General features: G+C 48.3%; 1 protein-coding gene across 1 annotated transcript in view; it reads left to right on the forward strand.

Moving 5' to 3' along the window:
• The window catches only part of GRIK3 (glutamate ionotropic receptor kainate type subunit 3), a 116,552-nt gene extending 110,787 nt beyond the window's left edge, over positions 1-5,765 (forward strand). The window contains exons 14-16 of the mRNA XM_033080564.1: positions 1,713-1,935; positions 3,046-3,296; positions 5,458-5,765. Coding sequence (XP_032936455.1) covers positions 1,713-1,935; positions 3,046-3,296; positions 5,458-5,652 — 669 coding nt within the window. The 3' untranslated portion in view covers positions 5,653-5,765. The remainder of the gene's footprint in view (positions 1-1,712; positions 1,936-3,045; positions 3,297-5,457) is intronic.
• Positions 5,766-22,488: the final 16,723 nt, after the last annotated feature.

The raw sequence follows: 22,488 nt of genomic DNA on the forward strand, positions 1-22,488 counted from the left end.
CCTGCACATCCACTGCTGAGCATTCATCAAGTGGATTATAACGAGCACGAGGTTTAATGGAGAAGAAATGAATCCCTGAGTGTTTCAGTGAGGAGAAGGGGCCCACAGGGTTAAAGGCAGAGGAACAGCCTTTGTTTGAACAGCACTGCATTACCCAGCTTTGGGGTGATGAGCTTTTGTTTGACTTTTGCTAAACATGCTGGAATGAAGGAAGTGGATGGGCAAAGCGTTTGGAATATGAAGCATTACAAGGGACTTCCAGCTCCCTCACCGTAATTTCTCAGGGTTTTATCAGAAGAAGCTGTGCTGGCACCTTTTGGGTGATACTGAAAAAATGAGGGGGAGCTGTGGCAGCAGCAGTTGGGCTGGGCTGGGGCTCCATCTCCTGCTTCCTCATGGAAGGACAGAGACCTGTGGAGAGATAAACGACTGAGCTGAAGTCACAGCTCTGCTGCAGCGACTCCTCCTGCAGCAGCTGCTGGAGGCCACCCTTGCTCCAGGCACAGCACAGGACCTGGCTGCCCTCTGACTTACCAAGCTCCAGGCTTGCAGAGGAGCACGGTGGAGGAGGAGGTTTGGCTGGATAAGCTGCCTCTTACCAAATAAGAAGGCAAAAACAGATCTAGTAAAAACAGGAAATTGGGCAGAAAAGAAGAATGGTGAATAAAGGAGCTGGCAGCAGTGGAACACAAGCCTCAATTTCAAAGTGCTGTTCCAGGGCTGCTCTGAGAGAGAAGCACTGACCCACAGGACCAGCAAAGAGGCAAGAGGACACAGCTCTGCCAGTCTGAGAAATCATCCTAAACTAAAGCCAGTTCTGACCAGCAGTCCAGTGCAAGTCCCTTCCCATGGCAGGGGGAGGAACAGGATGAACTTCAAGGTCTTTCCCAACCCAAACCACTCTGGGATTCTCTAATTCTGTAATTTTTGTGATGATTGACAGAGACAACTCAGAAGGTGCTCGTAGATAAATGGTACTTTTCAAATGTTATGGCAAGACATAAAATAACCATATTTCTTCTCACTCAACACATTTTCTAGAAGAAAAAACAACATTCACATGAATAACAAGCTGGAAAACATATTCCTTCCTTTGCAACAGAATGTCTGCTGATAGTGAAGAATATCCATGTTTATTTTTAGCCTTAAGACAATCTTCTTGAATATCTCTGTGCTTCTGTTTACGTGGGTACGTTAAATCTGTTTGGCAATTGCACATATCTCAGAGGAGACATGTTTCCTTGCCATGCTTGAGGAAAGACAAAAATATCATAGAGTGTGTGTAGAGAAAACCACATCCTCCAAAACTCTCTTTGTTCTCTCTGCGTGTAGAAACATTACAGGGTAAACAAATCCTGGTTAGGAAGTGAAACATTTAAGCAGATTTACCAATGGCCTGGGAGATGGGGGGGCCTGCAGGGCTTTGGGCAGGGTCTCAGTTCCACCTCAGGACCTGAAGCACGTGCACAGTGGGATGTTTGCTGCAACCCTTGTCTCTCTTTAAGGCAAAATAAATCCAAACAATGTTGGGCAGTGAAGGCCTTTAAGACATAGTTGAATTCACGGTTGCTCCATTGTGTGATGTGTTCTCAACTATTATTATTATTATTATTATTATTATTATTATTATTATTATTATTATTATTACTATTATTATTTCAAATGGAGAATTCATTCTTATTTTGGGGCTGGGGGGGCATCGCTTTTTCCAGAAATCCAAAATCTCCACGTTTGAAAAAATGTGGGCATTCATGAGCAGCAAACCCACGGCGCTGGTTAAGAACAATGAGGAGGGGATCCAGCGAACCCTGACGGCCGATTATGCGCTGCTGATGGAGTCCACCACCATCGAGTACATCACCCAGAGGAACTGCAACCTCACCCAGATCGGGGGGCTCATCGACACCAAAGGCTACGGCATCGGGACACCCATGGGTGAGTGACTGTGGCATGAGCAGCTTGGGAGGTTAGTGCACAAGGCAATCTTTCCCAGTGCTGATTGCTGATGTGGGAATACAGCTGGAGAGCAGAACTGCTGGTACTGCTCAGCTTGTCACAGCCGATGTGGATCTGTCAGCTGTAGCAGGCCGCAAGGCTCGGCAGGAGGGCGTGGGCCCAAGCCTTGGCAGAAGAAAGCGGGATTTTGGGGAAGGAATGCAAAAGATAAGAAGGTGCTTGGTACAGAGTGCTTAGCCTGCAGTTTCTATGGGGATTTACGGGAAATATTTTATCTACCTGCCTAGCTTAGATGAGGGCTAGATTGAGCAATGTTGTCTAGTTACAAGTGAGCAATATACCTTAGTTACACGAATATTATTGGTGTGCTATTTTTAGTAACAATAGAAAAAGTATATAAACTTTGCTTTGTGGATCAATAAATGGCTTCATGGCTCATTGCTAATCATGAAGACCCCGTCCCTTCTTTTCCACCGCCGTCAGCTGAGGAGTGCAAACAGCCTTGCCTGCCCAGTGAGGATGGGAGTTATAAAAGTGTGGGCTAGCTGGCCACAAGCTGTAGTTGGAGCTTGAGACCCAGAGATTGCTGCAGTTTGGGATGGTGTGTGCTGGCTGTGCTGTGGGGAGGAAGGGATGTGCAGCTGTGCAAGGGACAGGCAGGGTTAGGTAGCTGGGAAAGGGACAGGTTGGGGTTTAGCCAGTGCAGAAGGAAGAAGGAAACTTGCAGAGAGGAGAGAGGAGAGGAGAGAAGGAGTCAGTGCTGTGTGGAGCAGCTAATGAGGGAATGAGTCACAGTTGCCTGAAAGAAGGCATGAAAAGCTTTTAGTAAAAGACTGGTATTGATGCCAGTTGTGTCCATCTTGACATATTTACTAAAGTGACAGTTCAACAGGTACCCTGAGCAGGGCTGGTTACCCCAAACACAACAGAGTCTATTAATAATCCACTCCCAGCAGCAAATTTCCAAATACCAAACTTTACACTGTCTGCCCTTTAAAAAGAGGTCTGAACTGCTCAGCCCAACACAGGCACCTTCTCTGCTTGGTGGGATTTTTGTCCCTCTGTGTATAACAGTGTTCCCTTCCCCAGGGTCACCGTACAGGGACAAGATCACCATCGCCATCCTGCAGCTGCAGGAGGAGGACAAGCTGCACGTCATGAAGGAGAAGTGGTGGCGGGGGAACGGCTGCCCTGAGGATGAGAACAAGGAGGCCAGTGCTCTGGGCATCCAGAACATCGGAGGGATCTTCATCGTGCTGGCAGCAGGCCTGGTGCTGTCTGTCTTCGTGGCCATGGTGGAGTTCATCTACAAGCTGCGCAAAACGGCCGAGCGCGAGCAGGTACGGAGTGATTCCCTCTGATTCTCTGCACTCCCCTGAGCCCGGCCTTGAGGGCTTTGCTGACCCTAGAGACAGGCAGGGGGCAGAGGGATCCTGGCCCTAAAACACATCCCCAGAGGCTCACTGGTCTGTCCCTCTGGCGGCCTCCACTCGGGGGAATGTCATGTCTGCTCTGATCAGGGTCTGCTGCTGCTGCAGCAGGCAGGACAGGGCACATTGGCAGGGTAGTTTAGAGCAAGCTGACAAATAAATCATTAAAATATAGACAGAAATTCCTAGGAGGGGGTCTTTCTCAACTGTTGCATCCACCTGAAATCACCTTGCACGTGCCAGCTGTGACTTTCTGTGCCTTCTCCCCAGTCCCATTCAAAGAGGAACAGCAGGAAGCCTCTCACTGTGTTGTCAGCTCTGCCACACTCACACACGCTGCCCATCAGTGGCTGAGCAGTGCTCAGGAAACAGCAGAACTGCTTTTATCTGCTTCCTCTTCCGTGGGTGTCCCGGTGCAGTAAGTGGAACATGCACTTGTGTGCATGGTCAGAAATCAAAGCCAGCTGCCCTCGTGATGCACTAGACAGAGAAAGGAAAGGAAAGTAGCAGGAGGGTCAGACCTGTCCGAGCCCCTGCAGGGATCACAGCACAGACCTCCGGCAGCCACCTCCAGCTCTGCCTTTGTGCAGGATTTAGCGTGTCACAGGTACAGGAGAGGGGTCAGCCAGGTGCCCACACAGCCCTGCAGAGCACAGCCAAATCCTGAAACAGCCCCAAACCTCGTGCTCACCCTCTGCTGAGCCCTTCCAGCCCCACTGTTCCCCCCTGGGGCAGCAGAACACTGCAGGAGTAACGCAGCATTTTGTCCCTGATGCCTTGGAGTGGCTGCCTAAACCAAAGGCTTGATAAGATTAAGAGAATAAAAGCAGATATTTATTGAAGGCCTTCAATAGATACACCTTGGCAGTCAAAAACCTCTGAGGGGCTACACCCAAGATGGAACATGGTGAGAAGTTTTTCAGGCAGATATAAGTTTGTTCCATTTACATATCAGGGGTTAATCCTCCAATTACAGCTTCAGGCAATGCAGTAATATACCCCCAGTTTGCCCCCCACCCCAATTAACTTTTGTTTGTACTTTTTTGGGACCTGAGACAGCGAGTTGTCCTCAAGTCCCAGGCTTGGAGAGGAATTATCTTGTCTGAACAAAAGGGGAGAACAGCAGCTGACAGGCTATGGAGCTTTACAGTGACACACTAAAGAATTGCAGGATTACAAACAGATGAAAACCACAAAAGCTGCAATCCTAAGTATCCTAGTTTGGAGGACAGGTGTCTGCTGAGAAAGGCAGGAGCCTCTCTTTGAAATGGAGAATGGAAACCCCCTCCCTCCAAATTATTATAATTTTGAAATCAAGGGGCTTTCAGGCAAAGATATGGGAATTAGGAATAACAGTTCTTTACTAGGGAAATTAAAATAGAAATACAGCACTACAAAGAACAAACCCCAAACCCTGACACAGAGTACAACCTGACACCCATCAGTCAGGCAGGGTGTTGGCAGCAGTCCCATCCCATGGTGGCTGCATCCTCCTGCAGTGACAGATGTGGCTCAGCTGGAGCAGTGCTCCTGTACAAGGTGCAGTTTCCTCCCAAGCTCCAGTGGTGATGTGGAGCAATCCCGTTTCCCTCTGGAGTCCAGTGGAGAAAGGGCTCCCTTAGTGTCCCAAAACCTCTGTTTTTATCTTGGTAAGAAATGTTGGGCTCTTCCCCCTCGCTGGAGCAGCTCCCAATGGATGCAGTAATTTTATCAGTGCCACAGTGGGACTCAATGGCCATGAGCAGAAAATGACTGGCTGGAGGAAGGATGGGTTGTGAAAAGATAAAGAACACTGCCCCAGCTGGTTTATAAACCATGGCCATGAACAGGAGATATCCCATGAGATAAAGAACACTGCCCCAGCTGGTTTATAAACCATGGCCATGAACAGGAGATATCCCATGAGATAAAGAACACTGCCCCAGCTGGTTTCAATGGATGCCCATTAGCAGAATATCTCCCACAGAGATCAGGATCACTGTCCCCACCCTCAACAGATGGTGATAGAACAGATACCTTTGATCACATCCTGTAACCCAAGACACTAAGGCATCATCCCCTCTGTCCCCAGCGCTCCTTCTGCAGTGCCATGGCCGACGAGATCCGGCTGTCGCTCACCTGCCAGCGCCGGGTCAAGCACAAGCCCCAGCCCCCCGTGCTGGTGAAGACGGACGCCGTGATCAACATGCACACCTTCAACGACCGCCGGCTGCCCGGCAAGGACAGCATGACCTGCAGCACCGGATTGGCACCTGTGTTCCCCTAGGGAATGGCAGAGGGGGGGTGGGAGGGAAGGAATTGCGGCAGACGAGGCTGGATGCACCCTTAACTAGGGAAGAATAGATTAAAAAACAAGAAAAAAAACAAGAAATTTTTTTTTAAAAAGCCTGGTTTGTTCATTTCAAGAACAAGGCCTTTGCAATGCAGCTGCATCCATCACCGCAGAGGAGCCAGAACTTCCAAGCACGGACAGTAACGTGGGTCTTGGGGCTTTTTGCGTTTGTTTTGTTACTTTTCATTCCTTTTTTTTTTTTAATGCTTCGATCCTCCAGGCCTCATGGAGTCCAACCACCATCCAGGAGTCTGATGTTTACACACAGAAAACAGGCGGAGGTGAAGCAGGATTGAGCCAGCCCTGAGCGGGTGAGGAGGAGCCCCGAGCGCGGCTCCATCAGCACGGCAATAAACAGGAACACCCAGCCAGGTGCAGCACTGCCCCTCCCCAGCACACACAGCACATTTTGGATGCACTGTCCAGGAAAGGGAGAGGCATCTGGGGTGGTTGAGGCTGTGCCTGCCCCCACAGCAGCTCGCGGTGGCCCTCGCCTCGCGGCTGTGCTGGCCGCAGCCTCCGGAGCAGGACAGCCACGTGGGAGCCTGGTGCCACAGGGTGCCACAAGGTGCCACAAGGTGCCACACCTTCCTCAGCACATCCAGGGCAGCCAGCTGGCAAGGGCATGCTGAGCCTGAAATGGACCCGAGCTCCAGGCCAGGGAGGGCACAGCGTGGCAGGCACAGGACCTTCTGCACCTCCAAGGGACAGCACCCACCAAACTCCAGCCCAAGCCCAGGGTGACACCGTGGTCTCTAGGTTCTCTGCTCTGCCTGCAAAGCTCAGCCTCTCCTGCAGAGAAGCATGAGAAGCAGCCATGTCTACAGGCTCCAGCAGCAGCAGGAGCAGAGCTGCTTCTGAGAGGCAGAAGTAGCGATTTCCATGAAATTCAGCAGTGGGACTGGGGGCCTGGTTTAGGACTGAGTGCTCTCCATGGCATCAAGGACCTGAAAGATGAATCTCAGCCAGGGCTGACCTGGGAGGAGCAGAGCCAAGCCTGGGATCCCTCCTGCTCTGACCACGAACTGCCACCCCTCAGGCAGCTTCTCCATGGGATTTAAGCAAACACACACTAAAATGTTTTTCGGAAATCTTCCATGAATTGTCTTCTATTTTCAGGTTGTTTAACGCAGAAGGTTGGTCCTGCAGATGAATTTAGGCAGAATTACCAAAGACCCCTCTGCTGACCTAAGGTAACACTTGAGTAACATCCCACAAGCAGCCAGTGGGACACTGTGGATTCATTCACAAAATGAAACAAATGGAAATTCCTCTGCCCACTGTAACCCAGAATGTCACACACGTGATGCAAAGGTGCTTCAAATCTCTGATTTAAACACTTGATGGTATAGAAAACAAGAACACCCTTCCCCTGCAGGGTAAGAGGGACAGTGACCTGCTGCAGGACCCCAGCTGTGCCCACTTGGAGGGCAGGGATGGAGCACAGAGCCCCAGCTCTGCACCCAGAGCCTCTCTCTGTGCCATGGGTGCAGCGAGTGCTGAGGCCACCACAGGAACTGAACTGACCCCGTTCACCCTCCTGAGCTGCACGGACATTCTGGGAAGTTTATCCTCACCCAAAGGAACAAACCTCTCTGTAGCTGATTTTGGATTTTTTCCCCACCTGTTCCTCTCTGTGCTCAGCTGGGAAGGTTCTCTCAAACTGAGCAGAATTAGCAGATTAGCCCAGGGGAGAAGATCTGCTCCCCCACCCCATCATGGAGCACAGTTTGTCCTTCTTTTGCTTTTTCTATGATGTAAAGAAACAACAGAGTGACCCCAAACAAAATCAAGTGATTTCTCACACTTTGACTCAAGTAAAGATATGCAAAGAATTTACATTCATTTTCACCTTTTCTTAAAAACCCTGAAAAATCAGGGATGAAAGCTGCCAATCCAATGGCCACCAGATTCTTAATAGTTTGCTGCTCAAATACCTTGAGCAGAGGACAGACTAAAGTGTGGGGCAGCTTCCCAAAACTAATGACATGCTTTCTGTATTCCTCTGCAAATCCTTAGGCTTGTCAGAGTAGTAGATTTTATGTTTTCCTTGCAGATCTCTAAGCTCTAAAAAACCCAGCAGAGATGAAAACAAAGCCTGAAATTGGTTTTAAACATCCAGAGAGTAAAATACCACAGAAATCAGCATTCATTTTGCTTCTTGGCAAAGTTTTTTTTTAAAAAAATATTGCTAATACCACAAACCTAATTAAGTTATTGACACCAGCCTGATTTGATTTTACTCACAAATGTGACAGGTGAGCATCTGGAACTACTGCTGTACTGCCAGCCAGATCAAACCCTGCAGATGAACCTTCTCCTTCCTACACCCCTAAATCAGCCACGAGCTGCAGCCCAATCCCTGCATCTACTTGATGGCTTTGTGTTGGAGTTTTTGATCACTGGAGCTTGACATCCAATAAGGGAATGTTCTGCAGAGCCCAGAACAAGGCAGAGGAGCTGCTGGGAGCCAGCCTGGTGCAGACCCTTCCCCCTGGCCCCGCTCACTGTGACCTGAGGGGACGTGGACAATCCCAGCCCTCAGCCTTCCTGGGGACCCAGGGCAGCTCACCCAGGACCCAAAGCCATGTGTGTTCATGCCAGAGGAGGAGCAGCCAGCCCAATGCCTCACGTGGTGGGAGATTTGGGAAGGGACAGACCATGCCTCAAAGCCTTCTGTGAGATCCCTGACCTGGTTGGGACTAGCAACAACTCACATCTGAAATCATCTGACTCCCAACGCTTTTAAACTCGGTTCCTTTCTTCACTGGGGCAGAGGGACTGGAAAACTGAGGAGGAAATACAGAAAAAGCAGGTTTGGGTTATTAAACTGTTAAATCTAAACTGTTGTCACCTTGGCTCACCATCCCCTTATCACTTGCTTTTTCACTCCAACTCTCCTGTGAGCCAGAGCAGGGACAGCCAGCAGCTTCCCTGGGGAGGATTTCCTGTTTGGAGTCACCCAACAGCAGGTGCCAGGTGTGATTTGGGGGGGACACACCCACAGAGAGATGGAATATGCAAAGGGGAAGCAGCTCCAGCTCTGGGCACCCACTGCTCCACCTGGGTGCTGGAGCAGGACTGGGCTGGGTGCTGGCCCAGGGGTTCTCTGGACAGGTCACAGCAAAGGGATGTGGTGGGTCCTGCTGGATCAGCCCATGTTCACCCCAGCACCAAGTGGTTGTGGGGTGCCACAGACCCCAGAGTGCTCGGGGCTGGCAGGGCAGGGGCATTCCCAGCACTGGCATCACAAACCCTCTGCTCTGTACCTTACTTTGACATGTTTCTCAAAAAAACATTAAAAAAAAAAAGAAAAAAAAACAAAATAGAAAAGAGTGGGAAAAAGGAAAAATAGTCTCCGTGACATTCAGGGGATTTTCCTTTGTGGACATGCAGAATTTCTATGAATATAGTTTTTTGTAAACATTTTGTAACAATTTTGGTTTCATAGTAACTGTGTTACTTGCTGATCATTCTAGGCCAATGTAAATACAATTTCCAAAAAATAAAAAAAAAAGAAAAAAAAGAAAAAATTCTGATTATTTTCCTTTTTAAGACACTGTGATATATCAAAGTGCACAGTTTGCTGTATGAAGTAATATGGTTTTAAATTTTAAATAAATAATTTCTAGAAAAGAATTAAGTTTATGCCTGTTTATACTCAACATCCCCTTGTTCAGATTCTGTCCCAAACTCACATTGTTTAACAACACCTCAACTTTACCAGCCATACAGCCAGTGATGATAAACTGAACCCAAACACCTGGGAAATGCCGCTGGTGCTACTCACCAAGAGGGTTGAGCACGTTTGGGGCAACGTTTGATGATCTCAAGCACAAGGAGAGGAAGAAAAGGCTCCAATTTTGGCCAGAGAGAGGGAAGAGACAATGAGGCTCAGACAGTGCAGCCCTCCCACAGCTTGGTATCAGACAGGTACAGTAATGTCACGATTATAAGCCGCACCATTTTGACTAAAATTTTGGTCTGAACCTGGAAGTGTGGCTTATAATCAGGTGTGGCCGATATATGGATGAAGTTCAGAATTTTGCCAACCCAGAAGTGCGAGCCCGCAGCAGCCCCGAGCCGAGCCAGAGCCCATGAAAGCTGGAGCCATGGCAGCACTCCCCAGCCCCACAGGGCCCCTCTGAGTGGCTCTGCCGGGCTCCAAGCCCCCGAAAACACCGGCGGGCCCGGGCTCCATGCTCCTGCCTGCACCGGGGCGGGCGGTGTGGTGCTCAGGGGGGCTCCAGCACTCGCCAGGAATCCTTCCCGCCTGCAGCCCCCACCGCCTCCGACAGCCCAGAGCAGCAGGTCCCCAGCCTGCTCAGCCCCGCTGCCCTCAACCCCCTGGGCTGCGCCCTCCCCTCACCTGGGCAAGAGCGGAGCCAGCAGGTTTAATAAAAGTGAGTGATTTTTCTCTGTATTTTTTTAGTTTTTAGGTTGCGTTTAAAGGCTACCCTGATCTGTGAAAAATGTTTGCAAATTGAGCACCTGCCAGTAAAACCCGCAATGGCGCTATTGTTACTCATTCTTTACTTTGTTGCACGCGGGTCCTCGCTGTGAACCAAAGTGCGGCTTATAATCCAGTGTGGCTTATATATGGCCAAAGAACGAAAAGTTGCCAACACCTGGAAGTGCAGCTTATAATCAGGTGCGGTTTATAATCATGAAATTATTGTAATTAAGCCTGGATATTCCATGAAGAGTATCCACAGGAGCTCTCTCCCATCGTGGTTTGCCTGAGGCTGCCTGAGATTTTCATCACAGAGAGCCCCGCCAAGGCCGCCAGGTTCACAACAGCTCTGTTTGCCTCTTCCCTCCTGTGTAAGGCAAAAATCTTATTAGCCTGATAAAAGCTGAGAGCACCCTAAAGGCCAGTGTTTATTAGTCTAAATCTCTGTGACTCTGCTTTATTATATGGAGGCAGGGAGGAAAGCTCTGCATGTTCTGGGGCGGGAGCAGCGAGCGCGGATGGAGCTGAGCCCTTCCTGAGATAAAACAAACCCCAAAAGTGGAGGCACAGCCCTGGAAGTGCCTCTGGGCTTCAGGGGCACAGCCCACCCTGCACACTGAGAAATAAAGACAATTCCTTCCCATTTTCATCCTTTTTAAGGGTCACCCTCAAAAATCTTTCACATCTCTATTTGCTTGAGCCCCCAGAAAAACCAAAGCTTTGACGCTGGCGCCAAGGGGCAGAGCCAAGCCCAGCCTCAGTTTTATGCTCTGAACCCTGATCAATATGCAGAGAACATAGCAAAAGGAAGAAGGAAAAAAGGTAAAAGCAACGGATGCCTTTGCAAAGCTGCTTCTGCATCACTTAGCATGAGAGACCTTCTGTGGGAACAAAATCCCTTCCCACGTGCCGAGGCTGCCAGGACAGCAGGGGCAGGACAGGGCTGACCCTGCATGACAAACCCCCGGCTGAGCCAGGAACACCAGGAATTGTCAACATAAATCGTTATCAGCAATAACGGCAGGCAGCAATTAACCTTGTCAGTCACAGCTCACCCTTTACTGCCTGGGACCCACCGCCTCGGAGCTGCCAATCACCTCCCAATGAATAATGAATGAGACAACAGATTTCACTCATAAAGCAGCAGTTCAGTTCCCTTTAAGCACCAATTAATCCCTCCGGGCAAAATATGGAGGAAATTGGGAAATGGTGAGAGGTGTCTGCCCACCCTCCCACCTCCCGGTCCCAGCCAGGCACCTTCAGACATTTTAAGTTTTCAGCTCAGCAGAGACCAATTTTTAACCTGGATTTCTTCCAGCAAAATCCCATTTCAAAGCTGTAATTGTACATCTGCAAGCAAGTGTTTTGCTGACCCTGGGTGTCAGTGCTCTGACACATCCCTGTGCCCTCTCTCAGGGACAGGCAGCTGACAATGACCACCCTGACCCCTCTGTCCACTCTGGCTCTCCACGAACACCAACTCCTTCCTTCTCCCCAAACCAAACCAGAAAACATCTCTGCCGCTTGGGGAGGACTCAGGCCGGTTTGGACCTGAATGTTTTCATGGGTGAAATACACTTGATTTCCTTAATGGAAATTTGGGGGTGGAACAAAGGGAATGATGGCAGCAGGAAATCCATTGTCTCCTCTAGTGTCTGCCAGGGCTGGGTTGGACAGACCCTGCATGATACAAGATCTGTGTTTGCATCACTATTACAATGCCCAAACAACCACGGAAATGGGGAGCAGCACCTGCATATAATAACTTTACATTTAATAACACTCTTGTCTGTCCAGCATCCTTTCAGGACCTTCCTGAGATTTTCACCAGCAGCATTATCTCATCCCAACCCAGCTTACTGAGCATGACAGGTTGATCCCAGCTCATGTCATCTCCAACTCTGGATCCACAGATGAGAAATTGAAATGATTTACAGCACAACCAGGAGCTGTGGAGCTTCCCCCAGAGGTGCCTCCATGATTCCACTTTCCAGGAGGAACAGAATGGGAGCAGGGTCAGCTGGGCCCTGCAGAGCCAGTGAGAATGGAGCCCAGCAGAAAGGTGAAGAGCACAAATAGAAACCTGCCCTGAGCCTCCAGACACACAGCCTGGACCCAAACTGGATTGTGACATTTGGAAGGATCTGGGGACATTTCCCTTCAAGAATTTCTGTGCAACTTCTGCATCTGATATTTTCTACCAGAAACTGAAATACCTGACCAACCATGGGATGGGAGTTGTGCCCTAATTTTATGTTTAACTAGAAAAAAACAGAGCCTCTGGCTTAGACAGCTGTGCTTAGGTAAACAGGGAAAGAAACAAAACAGAAAGCACCAAAATGCTGAAAGATGGGGGCAAGAAGAGGAAGGAGAGCAGGAGCCTGGTCCATCAGCTCCTGTGAGCTCAGAGCTGTGCTGGAGCATCCCAGGGATGCAGCTGCAGTGGGTGACAGGGACAGGCTCTTCCCTTGAGGACCCCAGGCATTTAGAGCATTAAAATTGTGATATATGTTATGTAGTAATTCGTGTTAATTTAGGATTTGTGTGAATGAAATGGTCATATAAATAAAGAAATAAAGAAACTTGTTAGCCACAGCCAGGAAAGGAGGATTGCTTCACAGAATTCCAGTGCCACAACAGTAGATTAACATGCTCATAGACCTGGTTCCAGCAGAGGTGGCTCCTTAGAAGACAGTCCAGGAAATAAGTGCACGATATGTCCATCAGGATAGCCAGAGTCCTCGAGAAAAACTACATTTCAATACAGGTTCCCTAAACCAGAATCTCATCCTGGGAAAAATTACATTTCAATACCCAGTTCCAGTCAACCAAAATCTGCACACGTCAAAATTCATCGCTGCACCAAAACTGGTTTTGTCCAGTGCATGGTGGAGAGAGGAAACTGCATAAATGTGGGAATCCATGGCAGAAACAAAGGGATTTTGCCCCAGGCCAGAAAAACTGTATAAAAATGGACTGCCGAGGATGGCATTTGTGAACACAGGGGGATCTGATGCAATCGAGGTCAGATCAGTGTGTGTGTTCACCCAGCACCAAACCCGGGCTCGGTGTTGTCCTTTCCGTTTGTGGCTTCCCAGTTCCGTAATTTCGGTCGCAAAAATAAAAATTATTGTTTTGCTATTTAATTCAGCTTAATTCGTTTATTGTCTATAACAAAACCACTAAAAGTGTGTCATCCTGCCCCAAACCTTCGTGCCACAGCCCCGGGAAGCGCTCGTGGGGAGCTGCAGGGATGGGTCAGGAGCAGCATCAGGCAGGAGCTGTCGGTGCTCGGGGACATTTCAGAGCTGAGAGCCTGAGCAATCCGCAGGGCCAGACAAGGTGCTGACACCTTTTATTTTAAGTAGTATGGATGGTGCTATTTAGCACACTCTGAGCGCGCTGAAAGCATCAGCTTAGTAAACAAGAACTCTTTTGGCAGCGGTGAGGTGACATATGGGCTCTGGATATAATGTGCCTTGAAATGGTTGTCGTAAATTAGCAAAGTGCCTGTGACACAGGTAACACCTCGGAGCCTGCACGGGCACAGGGGAGGAGCAGGTCTGGAGAGGTTTCTTTTCATGGGCTTGAAAGGGAGGCAGGAGGAAGCAGAGCACGGTCCAGAGAAGGGAAAAGGGCACCATTAGAGGAGGGAAGGGGGCACAGAGCACAGCACAGGGCTGCAGAATCACTGCAGAAATTACAAAAACACGCTGCAGAAAGATTTCAGGCACAGACCATCCCAGTCTCTCAGGCTTTTTACCCTTCAGCACTAGTTGTCTTATTTCCATCCTCCCCTGCTGCCCAGAATCTCTCCTGTTCTCCATGCACGCTGTGTGCTCACATAATGGCTTTTTTTCCATTAATGTGTTTATCTTGCTCCCCGTGCTTTGTTGGATGCACCATTTGCTGCTCCTTTATAGCAAAGTGTCTGCAGCACCTCGGGAGCCAGTTTTGCTGGGGGAAGTTGAGGCTGGTGCTGACACTGGCACTGAGGGGCTGTGAACCGTGCAGATTGGCACCATTTTTACAATTCCCATTCCACAGCACAAGGAAATGACGTTCCCAACACCCCAAGGCACACAGCACACACCATCCCACCGTGGGGAGGGTGACCTGGCTGGCAGCACTCACCTGTCCCCTCTCAGCACCCAAAACAGGCAAGCCCTGAGCCAGGAAAAAGCCAAATATTTCATTTGAACAGAGGGGCAAAGTTGTCACTCGGAGATGTTGTGGAAAGGGAATGAGTTTTATTCCAGGTATTTCGGGAATACTGCTCTCCCTTTTTGTGGCCTTGCTAAAAGAGCTCTGAGAGATATAATTGAAGTGTTTAAGAAGCATCTGTCATTATTAAAACAAAGTTGCTCTGCAATTTTACTATTTCACTGCAGTTTCATTATCTCATGTAAATGAGCTGCTCTTCCCCTCTGTGGCTGGGCTGGAGGGAGAGGAGCCCCAGTGAGGGAATTTATTACCAGTTCTCACTCTTGAGATTATCAATTGCAAATGAAGGAGCATAAATACATCTTCTTTAGCTGCTTATGCCACATTAAGGAATGTGCTCCAAGCTAATGGCTTTGCCACTCTTGTCTCCCCAGACAGGAGCAGAGTGGGGACACACACGGCTCCTTTGGCTCACAGCAGCATGAGAGAGGCTGGAGGAGCCAGGGCTTGCTCAGCAGGCTGTTACTACAGCACTAATCCCCATCCATCCTGCAGGTCGTGCAGCTACAATAGGTAACACAGCTGGGATAGTTCATCTTTTAGCAGGAATTCTGGCCCCCTGTTGATCAGCAACATAACCACCCCTCCAGCCCTGCTTACCCCTCAGGCTTCATAGCCTGCCCACATGTGCACACATGGCTAATTTCCAGTTTGCCAGTGCTTCCATGGCACAGAACTCTACCCCAAACCTCCCTGAGGGTGTCCCTGGATGGGGAGAGACTCACAAGCCCTGCTCCCCTCCTGGCTGGCAGTGTCCATGGGGCTGGCAGAGCCCAGCAGCTCTGGCCAGGACTCCTGAGCCCCAGGGATCATCCCCCAGCTGCTGCTGGCTGAGCAGCCCTGGGAAGCTGGAGCAGAGAGGTGCTGCTGCTGCAGTGTTCATCCCACACAGAGCTACACAAGAGCACAAATCACCCAATTTGGGGATCCTTCAGCAGGACTGGGCTTAGCCACACCTGCACTTACACCTACACAGCACAGCCCCTGCTGGTCGTTCCCCAGCCTCCCCTGGAGCAGCAGCCCCTGAGGTGCTCCACAAGCCATCCCAGGTGCTCCTGTTCCTGTCACCACAGCTCCAGCAATCCCCATCACTGCCACCAGTGTCACCACTGTCACCAGAGGGTTTTGGCCAGGGCCCATAGACACTGAGGGTGCCAGGCTGTCCCTGTCACCACCATGGCACAGGTGCACAGGTCTCCACCAATGCTGGAATTGCATTTCCATCAGAGAGGAATAGTGGCTGATCCCGTGCAATCCAGAGCTGGCAGCCTGCACTCAGCCATCCATCAGGAGTGGGTAATTGATGCTATCAAGGGCCAGTTTATTCCAAGCCACGCAGCACTCGGCACATCGGCATTCACCGCAGCCCGCGGTGCCAGAGGGTGAGAAAACCTTATTATCTGCACAAACCCCTAATTCCAGCAAATTCGATTACCCAGGCAAATGGAAATAACACAAACAAAAGCGGCTGAGGTTCTGAGGGCTGAATCACTGGTCTGTGGGCTCAGTTATTTATTTCCAACAGGATTTACAGCGCTGGGTTAGGGGCAGTTTGGACAGAGCAGCCTTTGGCACCTGCTCACGCAAACACAAACCCCAATTATCCTAAAGCCTGAGCTCCAAATGCTCCTCGGAGGACCTGTCCCTTCCAGACTGGCTGCAGAGGCTTTTCCTCTCACTCTCATCTCCTCCAGCTCAGCTGCAAAGACAGGGCTGTTCTGCAGGTCTGAGTGCACCAGCTGGGACTTAAAGAACTATTAAAATGGTCATGAATGTTAAATACGAGATTTGGAAACCTTCTGAGTTTATTCTTGAGGATTTTTCCCCAGGAGATGCTGATCACTAGAAAGGCCCTGTAAACAAGTGCAATCCTGAATGTTTTCCATCAGTGTGATTGAGGTGAATGCTGCAGAACAGTCTCAGAAAATAAAGTGGAATTTTTATTCCCCTGAAAGCTGAGGTCTGATGAGACAGTCTGGACCAACTCATCGATGGACACAGGCCAGGTGACTTCTGTAGACAAGGACAAGAACTGAAATTTCAATTTTCAAACCCAAGCAAGCAGTCAGGGCACTCCTATGGATTGAGCTCCCGAGCAAGGATGATGGATGAAGTAAACAACAGAGCTGTGTGGAAAGGGCAATGTTCTTGCTTGGGGGGGAATCACTTTCATTACAAACCCTCCAAAGAAAATTTAAAAACAATCTCAAATTGTTTAGATTTTCTCCAAATGTAGTAGTGAGAGAAGTGCCACTTTCCCTGGCAGGGCTGTGGGAGCAGCTCAACCTCCCCATGCAATCTCCTACCCCAAAAAGGCACAGATCCCACAGGAAACCATGGAACAGCATTCCTGCCATCCAGCTGGGGCTCAGCACGCTGCCTCTGCCCTCTGGCTTTCCCTGCACTCCCAGTTCCATCTCCCCAGGCTCCCTGGCTGAGCTCCTGCAGTCCCAGCTGGCAATCCCAGCCACCAGGGCTCCCAGCCTTTCAGCAGGATCATCTGGAAATGCCAGTTTATGTTCCACACTGGAATCTGCACAAAGTCCCTCCTGGGCCAGTGGCAGTGCTCTAATGAGCCCATCAATAAACCAGAGCAGCTGCTCTGAAAGAATTCAGCTGTTCCAAGATGGAAAAGTCCATTAAGTTTATTACACGAAATGCTGGACAGGGTTTAGACAGAGAATCACTGCCAGGTTATATAAACTCCCAAAGACCTGCCAAATTAAGGAAGTGGAGGGAGGAGAGGGAGTTTCAAACCATCATTACCCCTGGAGGGAAGGGAACATCCATTTACCTCCAGTTACTACCAAGAAGCAACAAGCTGGTGATGTTTGTGGAGCCAGTGCTGCTGTTCTTTGGCTGGGCTGGAAGAATGGAGCTTTGAGAGGAGAAGGGCTGGAGCAAAGACTTCTTAAAAGGTCACCCATGTGGGCAAAGGGACCTCAGAGGGCAGCCCCACAGGGCTCTGAAAGTGTTCAGAGAAAAATTGGAGTTAATTTACCATATGACATGAAAATACATAAAGTAAAGCAGGACTAGAAAACAACACAGAGTTACCTCGTACCACAGGGATATCCATTAATTACTGACTGCTTTGGTGACTGGGAAGTTTGAAATGTGATGATTTAACAAGCCACACAAAAGGCTTAAATGTTCTCAAGGCATCGATGAGGAAAAGTTCTACTTCATCTGCTCATAAACATGAGAAACCATACAGAGGATTAATTAGCAGCAATTAGGAATTAATGAGTTCCTCTGTTGATGCTTCAGGAAAGGAACACGTGCATTTAAAGGATAGCTGGGCTGGAACAGCCCAAACCACTGTCCCAGGAACAATTCCCATGGCCTGCATCAATGCCTCATTGCTTCAGGAGAGCAGTGGGCAGGAGACACGCTGAGAGATGCTCAAGTAAATAAAAAAAAACAAGAGGAAAATTCAGTGATGCACACTCCAAGCTCAGAGACAGAGCCCAGCATGGAGCTGACCCAGCAGTGGGGCACCCAGACACCCCAGAATGGATCTGGAGCAGGAGCCCAGCATGTCCTGGACAGTGTCTGCTCACAGCTCCAGCCCCCCCAGCATCACCCAGGCACCAGGCAATTCCTGCTCCCTGAAATCATCACAGGGAATAGGAAGCAGTGAGCCAAGAGAGCACTGCAGGCAAGGAAGAGGAGGAGGGTAAAAAGGAGGAGTGTGAAGAGGGGATTGTTCCAGCCACTGAGGCACTTCATCCATCTGCAGGACAGAGGATCCAAGGCAAGGCAGCTGCAGGGAATTACCCTGCACACAACTCGGCATAAAGGCAGGAAAAAAGGAAAAAAGCTTAAACCACCTCAAGTCCTATTTTTAGGAGAAGCTCAGCACTCACCCTTGGAGCTGCCTGCCTGGTGGTGCCAGGCTGAGCTCTCAGAACACTGGGTGTTTGAGTCCAGAGCAGCCCTTCCTGTGCTGGGAAATCCTGCCCTGGCAGCTCCAGCACTGCTGCAGGGAGGAGCTGGGCATTTTCAGCAACTAGTTTTTATAACTAGCAAGATTCATCCATGGGGTAAAGATTCCCATCAAAACTAATAAATAAAAATCAAGCCTACATCTTATCAAAAAATCCTTTTCTTTCCACTCTGGGCCTGTAAATTCCCACAAAGCCAAGAAAAGAGAGAGCAATTTTTAAATGCTGCTCTGGCAATAAAATCCTGATCTCTCGCAAATGGAATTCGGAGCACACAACATGGGGCTATACATTATCCTGCCCGAAAACTCCCTCAGGGGAAATGAGGTTATCAAAATTTGGAGAACCTAATGCAAACGCTGATCCTTCTCCAGTGCAAATGAACACCACTGCAGGTATTGGAATGGTATTTTCCTCTGCTGAAAGGAGGTTGGTTGGAATTTGAACTTGCTGAAATAGCCCCATCGCCTCTGATTTTTCATTCCTGCTGCAGGTGCTCCCCAGCACTCAGCATTTATTTATGGAAAGGTTCTTTCCGTGCTGGGCTGCCCTTCCCATTACAATACAAATTACTGCAGAGTTCACGGGCAAGGTTCACGGAAACACTCGAGTTAAATTTGAAAATAATTCATAATACTGCAGGGGATCGGGAAGGATAATCCAAAACCTGGAGACTTGCAAATGAAATTCCCTCTCAAGGGGGATGTGTTTTCAGGAGCGTGGTGGGGAGGGCAGGTGGATCCAGATCCAGTGGAGGATGAGCTGGCACTGCATGGGCAGGATGCTCTCAAGAGCCACCACTGCAGGAGAGTGTAGGAGTGATGGTGGGCAGGACGGACAGATGGACAGATCTCTTTAGGCAGGTTTTGAAACTTGTGGTTTATTGCAAAAGGGCCCTGCCTGGAGCTGCCAGGCACAGCTCAGAGCAGGGCAGTGAGAGAATGGGGAGTGGTAAGAGAGAGAGCTAAGAGAGAGTTTAGAGGGCTGAGAGTTCTAAGAGCTCAAAGAGTGAGGTTCCCGTTACAATACAATAAACTTTCTGTGTTGAATATTCTAATTTCCACTAACCAATCTAATACAAGACACAAATCCTATAGCAGGGCACTGAGAGAGTGGGGAGTGAGAGAAAAAGTGAGAGGGTGGTAAAAGAGAGAGAGCTCAGAGAGCCAAGGGCATGGTAAGAGGAAAAGCTCAGAGAGAGTTCAGAGGGCTCAGAGAGCGAGGTTCCCATTACAACACCATAAAGCTTCTGTGTTGAATATTCTCATTTCCACAACCAATCTAACACAAGATACAAATCCTTCAGCATTTACATCCAGCCTATAAGAATCATTACATTACCATACTGTGTTACACTTTAAACCCTACAAACTTCTCTTTGGACCCCTTCTGCCAAGCTGGCAGGGTCTTCTCTGACCCTTGGACCTGCTTGCCAGCAGAAGCAATTATTCAGTCAAGGGGGGATTACTTTCAGCTGGCCATTCTATTGTTTTCTAGTTATTTAGTAACTCGGTTTGGTATCTCAAAGCTGGCTTTAATTTCAATCTCACTTATGGTTTCCATATTCTCAAAATCTTTTGCCAGGTAATCATAAGGTTTTCCTGATTCATCTTTCCCAACATACAGCCAGTCCAGGCAACACTGCAAAGTGACAACTTCATAAAATTTAGGGTGAGAATTTAGAATTATGCTTCTTCTGCAGGTTTTTATCTGGCTTCCCACTGGAGGCTGACCTTGGTCTGACCAGAATCCCTCCCGAGGACACCCAAGCCCTGTCCTGTACCATCACTGCTGCCTCTGCATTTCCACATCTCCAGAACCACATCAGGACCATCCTTACCCAGCTGTGTTTTCAGTCAGGGTTTGTTTTGCCTCTCCCTGCTCAGATATCTGCTGGAAATGCCATGTCTCTCTCCGGGGTGCCAGGGCAGACTGACACAGCGCTGCAGTTTCATTTTCATCAGCCCTGACACGATTTACCACCCTCAGCAGAAGGAAACTCAGAGAAAATGAGCAGAACTCGAGCTGTAATTCCACAAGGACGTTTCACCTCACAATCCACCCAGGATTTCACTGACAGGGGTGCTGGATTTGCACAAATCACCCAGAACCTCCCTGAGCTCTGCCTTGTGCAAAGGGAAAGATCCAGCAATCAGAAGTGCTTATTTTCAGATAATTGTCATCAAAAACATCACTTATAAGACACTCAAATCATTTTTCTTTTTCTGTTAAAAAACGCTGAGGAGAAAACTGGAGAATGCTGCAAACACTAAAAAAATGAGAAAGAATGAAAAGTACTTATCAAAGGGAATTATTCAATCCTTGTGTTCTACAGCAAAAGGAGACCCAAGAGTTGTCTGATATGACATTTTTAGACTGAAACATTATCAGGATGTTTCCCAGGCTCAAAGACTGATTTCAGCATTAAACCTGTCTGGATTTAATCAGAGAAAACTGAGAACCCCCCCATAAAGGGGGTCCCATAAGCAAAGGGGTTCAGTAACTCCTCCACCCCCAGGAATGACTTACTTTGTAGATTTATTTGTCAACAGTTTGTAACTCAACCAAAAACCTGGAAAGTATTTACCTTCCCTTCCCCAGAAGCTCGTGAAAGAGATTTTATAGACATACTAAATATCTCCTTTAAATTATTATGAAGTGCAGTAAAGCACCATAAAACCATCAGTCACCAGTGGGAAATGAACTAAATTAAAGCTGCTTATGATTTACAGTCCAAGTTCCTGTCCAACTGTTTAGGGTTTGTTGTATCCCAAAATTATCTGTGCAGAGAAGCCAAATTTCAGGTGTGAGACAAGGAACACCAGGAAGGAATGAGAAGGAATACGATTTCTTGGGCAACAGAAACAGCACAAGGGAGTCCCCATGATAGTGCCAGGGGGAGAAAATGCAGATTAGGGAGGTTTTAAGGATCCTGGTTAAAAGCCAGTCCATTCCTAAACCTTTCTTGGATTTATTTTAGCCAGGAAACATACACAGATTTCAGAGGAAATTAATAACAAATTACATTTGTCAGGCTTTACTTCTTCTCCTTGTTCACAATTAACGAGGCTTCATGTTAGCCCTAAAATATGGAATGATTTCTTCTGAAATCTCATGAGACACATGAGACTTTTGGAATATCAATCCAATTCCTGCCTTCCTGAGACTTTAAATTAATCACACTGATTACAGCTTTATTTACTCACCAAGGCCCTCCTTTGTTGCTGTAAAAAGCTGGTTACTCTCTTTAATTGAGCTGCTTTAGTAAACCACAAGCATTCACACTAATTATTTTCCTTGATGAGAGTGGAGTTCCTAATTACTAAAGCTCCCTGAAATCTGTCATCTGACAAGGAACATTACAGTGGCACATGGGACAGTTCTGGGGTAGGAGACAGAGCAGATGGTGGAGAAGGGAATGAGGAGCCAGCCCAGGGCTACATGGAACCAGGAATGAGAATTCCACCAAACCCTGCATTTCCAGAATACACAAATGAGAATGTTACTGTATTTATAGTCTTCAAATGAGAGATTAATGTGATAAAGTGTTTCATGTACATTGAAATTATTCAATCGCTTGCGTTGCTTTGTTGAAGACATTTGCCTTTTAAATTTAAAGTGAAAACTTTTTCAATTAACATTTTTTATTTCAATTAGATACTTTGTAGCTCATTTCTCTCAATCCAATTCTAATGCAGCATTTAAAGAAAAAACAGAAACATTTGTTTTAACTAACGGAAAATAAAGTTCCATTTGGTCAAAAAGTCTGGGTTGCCATTTGGGCTAAAAATAAGTGGTTTCAGTGGAACATTCCAAGTGGACACACATCGTTTTTAAGTTCAACCAGTAAAATAGAAACACTTATTTGCATGGAAATAATGGTATTAAAACCAGAATAAACAGAAATCTGTTTCCCGTTGGACATCCCACAGCCCGAGAAGGAGGTAAAGGACAGACAGGAGGACATCAGGAAGAAGCCTGGGCATGGAGGTACAAAAAAAATCCCCAGTTGTTTGTAAATCAAAGTGGCAAAAACTAAACCCAGGGAGCAGAGGGAAGGTGACCTGGGACCCAAAATGACAGCGATGCAGGCAGGGCAAGAGTCAGGAGTGTGGGAACCCAGCACATCCCTCTGGGTGCCCTGGG

This window comes from Catharus ustulatus, chromosome 26 (assembly GCF_009819885.2).
Source record: "Catharus ustulatus isolate bCatUst1 chromosome 26, bCatUst1.pri.v2, whole genome shotgun sequence".
NCBI lineage: Eukaryota > Metazoa > Chordata > Aves > Passeriformes > Turdidae > Catharus > Catharus ustulatus.